This window comes from Epinephelus fuscoguttatus, linkage group LG15, assembly GCF_011397635.1.
Source record: "Epinephelus fuscoguttatus linkage group LG15, E.fuscoguttatus.final_Chr_v1".
NCBI classification, from domain to species: domain Eukaryota; kingdom Metazoa; phylum Chordata; class Actinopteri; order Perciformes; family Serranidae; genus Epinephelus; species Epinephelus fuscoguttatus.
The window spans coordinates 5,258,630-5,269,901 of record NC_064766.1 but is presented as its reverse complement, the minus strand read 5'-3'; the positions used below and the strand labels follow the sequence as shown (position 1 = coordinate 5,269,901).

Below are 11,272 nucleotides of genomic sequence, written 5' to 3'. Positions count from 1 at the left end.
TGAGTCTTGTGCTTTTGTGAAGATCAAAAAAGCCCTTTTAAGCCCGAGCTACATTTAGGTGTTTCATGCCCAGTGAAAAGTATTGCACTGTGACAAGTGACACTTGTGCCTGAAGGTTGCGTTGGGCAGCTAACGGTTGGGCCACATCACTTTTCGGCCTTTTGGCTGTAGTATCTGTTCTCATCAGTTTAATATCTGATATGTCCTCAATAAGATGACAACATATTAAACATATTTTTTGTGTCGGGAGCTGAAAAAGGGGCTTTCTTCGTTCATACGCATCAACCCAGTATTGCAGCACTGCCAGGAACAGTGCACCCTTCTGTGTCCTAGTGGAAAACCAAATATCATCGCAAACAGAGTGGCCCTTCACTGAAATTGACATTGGGCCGAGAAACAAATGAGTCCCACTGGATATGATCTTCACAGCCTTGAATTTTTGCTTTCTTGCGGGACCTCACTGGGCTCCCAGTCTCAAATCACTGTAAACCATGTTGTTTTTTCCATTTGAGAAATATTAATTATCTGAGATTCATTTTTTCTCCTGCTTAACTGAAAATGACCATACATGTCTTTATCCTATCTCACATTGACTACTGTAAAGCACTTTTCACCTCACTTAGTATTCAATTCAATTCAATTTTATTTATAAAGCCCAATATCACAAATCACAATTTGCCTCACAGGGCTTTACAGCATACATAACCCTATGTTCATTGGACCCTCACAGCAGATAAGGAAAAACTCCCCACAAAAAACCTTTAATGGGGAAAAAACATTGTAGAAACCCCAGGAGGAGCAACTGAGGAGGGATCCTTCTTCCAGGACGGACAGATGTGTAATAGATGTTGTATGTACAATTACAGCAATTGTGGTAACATATGTTGTAAGTATATATTAATTTATGATATTATAGGTGACAATAATAATCATATGTGTATAATAACAGTAGAAATATGACTAATAATAACAGCAGCAGCAGGAGGCATCAGGTAGGACCGCGGCAGCAGCACTACCATGTCACACGATCCAGGCACAGCTGTGATACGTGGTAACCTGCCATAGAGTGGAGCACAAAGGCTTCGGAGAAGAAGCCGAGTTAGTTACATGCAGTAAGGTCGAGTTAGTAATATGCAGTAATAGGACGTGTCATTTCTCTTCTTTTCTTATAACAGTTTTATTGTTGTTGTTTTGTTTTGATTTTTGTTTAAGACTTAGTTCACATTCAAGAAGAGAAATCAGATAAGAAAGACACTGCATGAAAGAAGTGCAGAAGAAAATAAACAAAACAATACAAAACAAAATATACAGTAACTGAAAGAGAAAACATTCGGAATGTTATGTAACATACATTGGATCTCATATGTCCGTTGTATACAAGCCTTTTAAACTGGAGGCAACTGTTTTAAACGCATATAGACCGTGTACCAGTGGTCTTCCAGGCACTTATCAAAGTCTTTTAATGGGCATGCTGCTCGTTCCATTGTGAGCGAGTCCAGGTATTCCTCCATCCAGGAGTCCCCAGTGAAGCAGGCTGTTTAAAGCAGTTTAGAAGAATTAGTCTGTTCTTGAGCATCTGTAAGTAATCCAGAATACTGCTGCAAGACTAGCTCAATGCGGTCATATTACTATATTATTATATTATTATCTTTAAATCTCTTCACTGGCTACATGGAACAAAAAAGTCATATTAAATGTTATAGACGGAGTCGCACACAGAGTAAAAGCTGAGGGATTTAAAAAGAGCAAAGGCATAACAGATAGCCTCAGAAGGTGATTTGACAAAGTTACTCAGAAAAAGTTTGAGACCAAGTCCATCATGCTTCACTTTGATTTGAAGTACTTGCTGGATAAGTATTTTTGGATCACGTGTCATATCCAGCAAGACAGTATATCCTCAAGCCTCTTAAGTGTACCGACTGTCGGAAGATTGGTAATAGACTATTTGTGTGTAGAACTGATACAGAGTTATGTGGTAAATGTGGAGTTCTGTGTGTGATCTGTGCAATGGCAAACATGCACAGCATGGGAGGCTATTTGTCCATAGAGAGTGAGGGAGGCAGAAATAAGAGCCAGTTTTCTTCGGAACAAACTAGACTCTGACAAAATGAGTGGAAAATAGTTGTAGTTTTGTCTCCCCCTCTCCCCCGCGCCCACCTGGGCAGCGAACCGCAATGCTCCCCCTCGGCAGAACACCAACGTATGACTCCAGGCATGGAAAATTCTTGGTTCGCCTAAAGTATATAGGCACCGGAGAGCTTTCTACCCGCGATTATGTCGGTGATAAACTGCCATTTGATTTGTGTTGGATAAATACGTCTGATGTCTATTCATTCATAGCATTATCAAACAAACGCAACTTCGAGCTCATCTTCATTCAAGAGGCTCCTATGAGACGTTTCCTGGATGTTCACTCTACTAAACAAGGTGAGCCAAAGTGACGAGAAGGGATTGTTGAGTCAGCCATCCAGTTCGATATCGTCAATCTGGTGGTGAAATTCTTTCAAGATTCAAGACCTTTATTTGTCCCCGAGGGGCAATTGATTCTGCCGCAGTAGCAATAAAAACAACAGCAACAAACAATAATGACAACAAGGCTGACACACACAAGGCAACAGTCACATAAAATCAGTCGTAACTAAATAAATAAAAAAGGCATACTTGAATAAAATATGAACTAATGATGATGCTACCTGTACTGTACAGAGTTAAGCAGTGAGATGGCAGAGGGTATGAAGGAGAATTTGTATCTGTTAGTTTTGGCTAATGGTTGTCTGAGATGGGAACCAGAGGGCAGGAACTTAAATTCTGGATGGGAAGAGTGCCAGATAACGATGTTGAACTTTACCTATCACGTTTCTGTGACATCCTCCAAGTAAACAAACCACTAGATAAACACGCCATCTGGTATGGAGTGAGAAAATATAAAGTCAAATTGCACAAAGACACTGGTGGCCAAGTTAAACAGATTCCTAACTGCATCTCCATGGGCCCTTACAATGGGCGGATTATATACCCGGGGCAGACCGCCTGTTGTTTCATATGTGGTTCCCCTGACCATCAAGTAAAACAGACGGAAAAGTGTTGGAAATGTGGCGGCCTTGGCCACAAAGCTACAACCTGCAACTCGGAGGTTGTACAATTTGTGTGGTCAAAGTGGCCACAACTTCTTCAAGTGCCCACACTCAAAGCAGCTTGGCCCTGGTGAACATCCCTCGGCTGAACGACAGCACAGACGGCAGCAGATCCTGGCCCCCGAGCCCGCGAACCATCGGCGACCCCCCCCCCCCCCATGAATCTTCCACTACATCAGATAAGAACAGCACCGGCTTAGTAATTGATACCAATATTGATGTTGAAGAAAGCAGTGAGGAAAGCAGCTTCAAGAGCGCCAGCGAAAGCCCGAGCTCTGAGTTCTCCGACCTGCTGACTCCCGGTCAGAGAGTCAGCAGTACCCCTCTCCAGCCTCCACCTGCAGAGACTCCAGCTGTCAGTAACTCAGGGTCTTTCTCCACCACCTGGACTTTCCTGACCCTACGAGGGAAGGAGATGCACCTTACCAGGTAGTAAAAAGAAAGAAAAAATTCTGATCATCTAAGAGTAAACGTCATGACAATAAACCCACACCATAAATGTAATATCCAATGTGCGCCCTTAACGTCGCTACATTAAATGTCTGTGGGGTTAAATCTGTTGTTTCCAGACAGCTAAAAATTGATTACATGTTAAAAACAAATTTTGACATCATGTCAGCTTGTATCTCTACGAGCTCTCTGGGTTGGAAACACCAAAAATTGGGACAAAAAACGTGGCAGGGCAAGACAAGGCTCTTATTATAAATTAATTTATGCTGATTTTGTAACTGAATATATTAACCTACAAATAAACTGGACTAGTGACTCAAGTACAACAATATTTAATAAAATAAATAATTATAAATATGGAATTATTAAATATGAAAATGTCCCAGAAATTGAATCAATAAATATAATTAAATTATTAAACAATAAAAAAATACTCAGGGAATCTTAGAGATGTCCGCTGGCTCATGTCTATAGGCAGACTCCCTGTTAGAGCTGTCGTGTCATGGAGTTGCTATGTTACAACCAAACAATGTCCCATGATTTATTGTGATGAAGATGAAACCCAGCAACATCTCTTAATGGACTGTTACAGGGCCCAGGCTGTTTGGTCTATCTTGCAGGGCCATGGCCTAGTTTTTGATCTGAACTATGGTTCTGTCATGTACCGTCTCCTGGAAGACACAATGCCTCCAAAGAAAAAAGAACTGTTTCCATTTATCATCAGCATCGTATGTTTTAAACTGTGGAAGACCAGATGTGTCATGATCATTAAACAGACTGTTACTGACTGTGACATGGTCGTGAAGCAAGTTCTGACAGACGTCAGAAGGAAGAGAACTTTGGACAGGGCTCAGAGCCTCCCCTGGAACCTGCTTGACTTTGAACCTCTAGACTGAACTGAACCCCTTGCTTCTTGTAAAATATACACTTTGGCACTGGTAGCACTTTATTTTTAGATATACACTATATTGTATTGTGATGTATGTTGATCTGTACCTGTGAATCTCTTCAATAAAAAAAAAGCAAGGGAAAAAAAAGTAAGAGCCAGAATGAGGAAAAGAAATAGCGTGAGGAAGTAGGTAAGACAAGATATGTAAGACAGCAAGGTAAGGAGGACAAGTCAGCCAGGAAGCATAAGGAATATTGCTCGTGTGAGGACCAGATTAAGTTTTTGGCCTTTGTGACAATGTTTTTTAATTGTACCACTGGAAAAAAAACTGAGGAAATAGAGATAATCATAGATACAGTAAGGAGATTTCTGGATGTTGTTGGTGTTTCTGGAGGTGTACAACAGCTTTTGAGAGAAGCTTTTAGTCTCTTTCAAACAACCAGGAAATAAGACATTAAAAGAAAACGATGACGCTACGCACTCCGGTACACTAGGTGGCAGCATGCACCTTTCTTGCTAGTTTCTTAGCCTATCCGCCATCACACGAAGAAGAGGAAGCTGAGAGGATAGTACTTCCAGCGCAGAGTGTGTGAAATTCAATGCAACGGTCAGGGTTGTTAACAAACTAACAATGTTTTCAGTGAATATCCTGCGGAGATTACGACCCTGTGTACTTTCTCAGTCCTACTGTAACATAACGGCCGCGCGACAGTTTTACGTGTCCTGCGTCAAAGGAGTGAGTGGGAACCAGCACCATGCTGTCAGAAGGTCGTTCCTCAACCTGAACTACAAGGTAACGTTACTGAACTCCAAGCCGACTTTGTGTTTTCTAGAGAGATACATAGCGTAGTCAGCAAGCTGATACTTAGTGGACGTGTTTATGTGACTAATGCAAGCAAAACTAGAGACTAGCTCAGTTTGCATTAGCAGCTAAGATCACTGTGTACTCAGCCTAAATGACTGTCTGCCATCTGTGCTGAAAATGACTGCATTGTTTCGGCAGCAGTAGTTACATACATTACCAACTAAAAACGACAATAAAGGACATGTTAATGTATTTATTTCAGGAAATGATAGAGAGACTTGTTCAGATGCAATTGTGGAACATCCTGTTGTAATTCAAAAACATTAGACCTACTGAAGGCAAGACAAAACGTTTTTTTAAGGATCTGGTTTTCTGTGTTTTCTATTCTTTTTGTTGGAACTGTTGCATCAGTAGAGTTACACTCTCTCTCTCTCTCTCTCTCTCACTCACTCACACACACACACACACACACACACACACACACACACACACAAACACACCAGCCAATTTATTAGGTACACCTTGATAGTGTTGGGTTGCACCGTTTTGCCCGCAGAACTCCATGGCATAGATTCAACAAGGTGCTGGAAACATTCCTCAGAGATTCTGGTCCATATTGACATGATGGCATCACACAGTTGCTGCAGATCTGTCAGCTGCACATCCATGATGAGAATCTCCCGTTAACCACGTCCCAAAAGTGCTCTATTGGATTGAGATCTGGTGAATGTGGAGGCCATTGGAGTACAGTGAACTCATTGTCATGTTCAAGAAACCAGTTTGAGACAATTTGAGTTTTGTGACATGACATGTTATCCTGCTGGATGGACACAGCCAGCAACAACACTCAGGTAGGCTGTGGTGTTTAAACTATGCTCAGCTGGTACTAAGGGGCCCAAAGTGTGCCAAAAAACAAATATCCCTCACCTTTACAGCACCACCAGCAGCCTGAACCGGCAGGATGGATCCATGCTTTCATGTTATTTACGCCAAATTCTGACCCTGCTATCTGAATGTCGCAGCAGAAACCGAGACTCCTCAGACCAGGCAATGATTTTTGAATCTTCTATTGTCCAATTTTGGTGAGCCTGTGAATTGTAGCCTCAGGTTTGACATGTTGTTGGTTCAGAGAAGGTGTTCTGCATACCTTGGTTGTAACGAGTAGGTATTTGACTTACTGTTACCTTTCTGTCATCTTGAACCAGTCTGGTCATTCTCCTCTGACCTCTGGCATCAACAAGGCATTTTGATTTTGAAAATCCCAGTAGATCAGCCACATTGAAAGTCACCTAAATCACCTTTCTCTCCCATTCTGATGCTCGGGCTGAACTTCGCCAGGTCATCTTGACCATGTCTCCATGCCTAAAATGCACTGAGATGCTGCCACATGATTGGCTGGCCATTTGCATTAACAAGCAGTTTAACAGTTGTACCCAATAAAGTGGCTGGTGAGTGTATACACACACACACACACACAAACACACAGATTTTTTATATATATATATGTATATGTATATATATATATATATATATATATATATATATATATATGTATGTGTGTTAAGGACTTATTCACGGTTTTTATTCTAACACAGTAACCAAACCCTTACAAAAGCCAGTTTTATTGTTTAATTTTCTTTTGTTTTTTTGAATAGGTGCAGTCCCACTGTCTGTCCACCCGCTGTCTCTCCACAGTGACCCACTCTGAGGATGGGAACCTCATTTACACTGGTAGCCTGGGCATGGCTGTCCGAGGTAAGTCACTTTCACCTTGTTATATCTGAAAGTATGTCTTTCCTCTCCTTTATCTGATACAAGTTTTAATTAAGTTAGAATTCAGTAGTCAGAGGATGGCTGTGATTGTTATTCTTTCCACTATAGTGCCAGGTCTGCAGTATATGAAAGGTATAATGTGTGAAAGCCCCAAACATTAACTGTTGCTTGTCTTTTTGTCTGTCTTGAGAACATAGTGCCCTTTTACTAATGTTGTACTTTTTTAATGTGGAAAAGTTTCCTGGTCTTCTGGATCAACTTTATTTTTATGTCTTTATAAAAACAAATAACCATAAATAGGTCACAGTCCGGTCCCACACTCAGCTCCTAACAGTTACATCATCAGTCTCATGTTTTACTCTTTAGAGTCACATTTGATGACTATGTGGAAATTGGATGTATTTGCATCACAGATGATGAACAAAGAGTCAGTTGTAAAATCACCATAGATGCACCATAGAGCATCTCTCCTGTTGCTGACAGCGCTGTCAGCCAAACAGTCAATCACAATAGATGCCAGTAGTGAAAGGATCAGCGTCTGGTTCTAAAGTAGTTTAGCTAGTATCATTCAGCATCATAGAGTGAACAGAAACAAGTCACACTGCTCTTCCTAAAACAAAGTAGGGCTGTAGGAAGCCAAAGAAAATCCTGGTCAATTGAAGTTCTATCTACTCTTCAACCAATCAATTGGTTGATGAGGAAAAAAACAATTTTAATTGTTTTAATTCTTTGCGATGGGAGCTGAGCATTTATTCTGAGCTGATCACTGCACATTTGGCTGTTTTTTCTCTGCTCAAGAGTTGAAAAATGTTTAACTTTGTGTAAAATTCTGCACTTGTGACTGTGACTTTTTACCCAGCCATCCAGTCACAGTGGAGAAGGGGTGGGGCAAAGACCAACTGTCACATCTTACGTGTACAGGCACTCAACAACAACAACAACAACAACAGCAAGCAACAGCAGTAGAGGAGAAATTAATACTGCTGACCACACAGAGTGGAGGGTCTGTTCTCTCCTCCTGTTAGAGCTCTGATCACGCCCAAAAAATCAGGCCCAACACTACATGAACCCACACAGTGTCAGTCCAAGCCTGACCTGAGCCTGGTCCACTACAGCAGTTTTGGGTCCGAACCCAATTAAAAACCAGAATTTCTACTGTAAAAAAAAAAAATTATTTCTTGTCTATTATTATATATTTTTTTAGTATTAAAACATTCATTACAAGCTAAGGGCTGATGTGTTCCCTCGCACCATTTCTCCTTTTTCAGTAGTCTGTTGTCTTTTGCACAACGTATTGGCAGAGCCCTCGGTGTGTGTGGTGATGATCCATGGTGATGCGGCACACTGATGAGGATCACCGCTCTTCACTGCATGTTACATACATTCCCACTGTTGGGGAGGCAGATGCAGACACTGCCAACCAAGTTGCCTTGTAGCCCCCCTCTCTCTCTCTCTGTCTCTTGTTTTCTGTCCCCCTCTCGTGCACGCTCTATCTCTCTCCTCCATTTCTTCACTATTGCTCCATTGTTCACCCAGCTAAACTACTGTGTCCAGGAAACTTGAAATGCTTGCTTCAGCTCATTGACTTTGTCTTTACCCGCCGCAATTGCAACTCTCAACAGAAATGAGAAGGAAACAAGATGGCTCACTCCATGGCTACTTCCATCATCAGCTCCAGAAAAAACAATGTGTTTAATTTTTTTTTTTTTTTTTTTGTTGCTAGATTTACAAACCCAAAGTGGCATTAAACTTGCCCCTGGCAATCGAATATTCATATTCATATGTTATTTTTGAGCCCTGCAATGAGAATTTGGTCAGACAAGAGCATATATTAAAGGTAGGATCTGGAGGATTTTCCAGTTGCTGTTTGTAAACACACATTCGAATTTGGCCCCTCCTGTCAGGCTCAACTCTCCCGGGTGTACGGAGTCCGGAGGTACCGAAGAAGGCTTCACAGAAGAGGTTCAGGCAAGGCTCACGCTGGTGCACATTCAGACATGCTCGGACACACTCGGGCACGGCACCTGCGCTCTCTCATTGGCTGGGGAAATCTCCGCCCAGAAGTGGTCTGAGCTCACAAAAACATCAAAATACAGTTAAAGGGCAGGAGCTCTGCAAACAGAGTCACCACCACACGAGTAGAAGCCCATGGGTGATGATTAAGCAGGATTTCATTTGTATCTGTCTATATTTTGTTACGTTTGAAAATCCTCCAGATCCTACCTTTAACAAACCAACCACAAGGTGTCAGTGCTTAAAAAACAAAAAATAAAAGAAGAATTAGGAGCCTTTTCTGTGATGTCAGTGTTCCATTAATTTAATGCTGAAAGAAATGCATCCAGTACTGGACAAAATGCCTTGATGATAGCAGTTTATCTATAACCTGTGTTCTCTGAATCTTCTCTTTTGTCAGGAGTGAAGATGTTTTCTTACAGCACCAGTGCGGCCAGCCTCTTTCTCATGCCGCAAATCCTCCTGAAGACCGGATTAGGAGTCCAGAGCTTGGCTGTGCAGGCTGCTTTCTGTGGAATCATTGGATTCTTCACCTTCCTGACCCCTGTCCTCTTCCACCTCATCACTAAGGGCTACGTATTCCGCCTGTACCACAACCCAGACAGAGACACCTATACTGCCATCACCTGTAGCGTCCTTCTCACTGAAAAAAAGACTGTGTTCCACCAGAGGCAGGTCAGGATCCCAGCCATCAGCAAGATGTTCACCACCTTCTACGCTGATAAAGCGGGGCTGCTGGTAAACCCAGACCTGTTCCTCACTCCACATGACTACAACCACCTGATGGGCTACGATAAGCCCTTCAGCTTCGACACAGACGACATGGACAGACCAGAGAAGAGCTGAACTGCAAACAAGTTAAATGTGATGTTAGTATATGAATTATGTCTACAACTTCAAACTGCACAGTTTGTAACACTCACATTTCTACCAGGGTGAAACATCCACCGAGGACTTAGCAACCAACATAATTTCCCAATCAAATTTTCATTTTTTTGTTGTTGTTTTTTTTTCAGTATTTTAATGGCTGTTTCATGTTAATAAATTAAAACATCATCACCACGACCCATTGTCTGAAACAGTTTCCTTTTGTTGGTCTCTGTCACTGTGTGATGACAGCACACATTCACTTTTAGGGCCCTATCTTACGTCCGACACACAGTGGTGTGCAGAACGGTGCACAGTGCAGCGCAGCTTTCATTGCTAGTTTCAGACCAATGTAGTTCCATATCCAGCACCCATGTTGTTTAATTAGCAAATGTATTTACACCAATGGGTGTATAGGTTTTAAAATGAGATGTGGTCAGGTGCATTGACTGCATGCTGCAATTCTGAGGCAGCAGACTGACTGCACCATTGACCCTACAAAATATGCTCAGAAATCAGAATGGCCCAGAGTTTCCTGTTATTTAAAGGGCGCATCATTATTATTATTCAGATATTGAGATGTGCCTACAAAGATGGGCTTAAAATGCTTGTACAGTCTGCTTATTAGGCACACAGGAACATGTGGATGGGCTCCCAGTGGGTGAAATAATACATCATAAATAAAGACAAATAATGACTTTATGTAAAATGTTAACATAGTAGAGATCGGAGCAAAGCTGCAGAGCTGCTGACTGACTCCACATTGAGAGAGGCTGTGTGCATTTACGCAGGAGGAGCAGCGTAACTTTGATTGTTTAAAAAGCTAAAAGTTAAGTTCTGTTTCCTCTGGCGAGTTTCTAAATGTCCCACGGTATTAGCTGCATTGACAATACTGCTCTGACTCAGCAGAAGACCACTCACTGCTCCAATTTGCCAAATCCACCATGTAAATAGCATTTGTACCTTGCTTGTAAAGGATATAGGAGATTACTCTGTGACTGGTTGAATATGTTACCCCAAAACCCACCTGTGATTAATTAAGGAACTAAATACAACCCCTTTGCCCCTTGCACCTTACTTTGCGCCCAGACTATGTGCATTTGAACTAGCAGAAGTAAGACACGCCTTAATGCACTTGCACCATTCAATTTAGAACATGCACTATAGATCATTTAAATAGGGTCCTTTGAATTTCTGGACATAATCCAAATTTCATTCAGAGGCAGTCATTTTTCTTATCACTTTTCAAACATTCAATTGCATACTGCTTTCTCAGTAAGACTGGATATCAAGTGTTATAGTACAAGTGTTGTTAATGATGGAACTGATTGCAGAAAATGT

The 11,272-nt window shown here is 41.6% G+C and overlaps 1 protein-coding gene and 1 pseudogene across 1 annotated transcript; both read left to right on the top strand.

The window, feature by feature from the left end:
* Positions 1 to 145: 145 nt before the first annotated feature.
* Positions 146 to 323, top strand: LOC125902911 (U2 spliceosomal RNA; annotated as a pseudogene).
* Positions 324 to 5,016: 4,693 nt separating this feature from the next.
* Positions 5,017 to 10,129, top strand: tmem70 (transmembrane protein 70). The gene is made up of 3 exons (XM_049599202.1): positions 5,017 to 5,266; positions 6,934 to 7,033; positions 9,465 to 10,129. The coding sequence occupies exons 1-3, from the start codon at positions 5,105 to 5,107 to the stop codon at positions 9,908 to 9,910; spliced, it is 708 nt and encodes a 235-aa protein (XP_049455159.1). The 5' UTR covers positions 5,017 to 5,104; the 3' UTR covers positions 9,911 to 10,129.
* The last annotated feature ends 1,143 nt before the right edge of the window (positions 10,130 to 11,272 follow it).

What these genes read in the sequence shown, in the direction of transcription:
- tmem70 (XM_049599202.1), top strand. Translation starts at nt 5,105, where the DNA reads ATGTTTTCAGTGAATATCCTGCGGAGATTACGACCCTGTGTACTTTCT. An exon ending in TCCTCAACCTGAACTACAAG is followed by an intron (nt 5,267 to 6,933) that starts GTAACGTTACTG and finishes TTTTTTGAATAG; the next exon opens with GTGCAGTCCCACTGTCTGTC. An exon ending in CCTGGGCATGGCTGTCCGAG is followed by an intron (nt 7,034 to 9,464) that starts GTAAGTCACTTT and finishes CTCTTTTGTCAG; the next exon opens with GAGTGAAGATGTTTTCTTAC.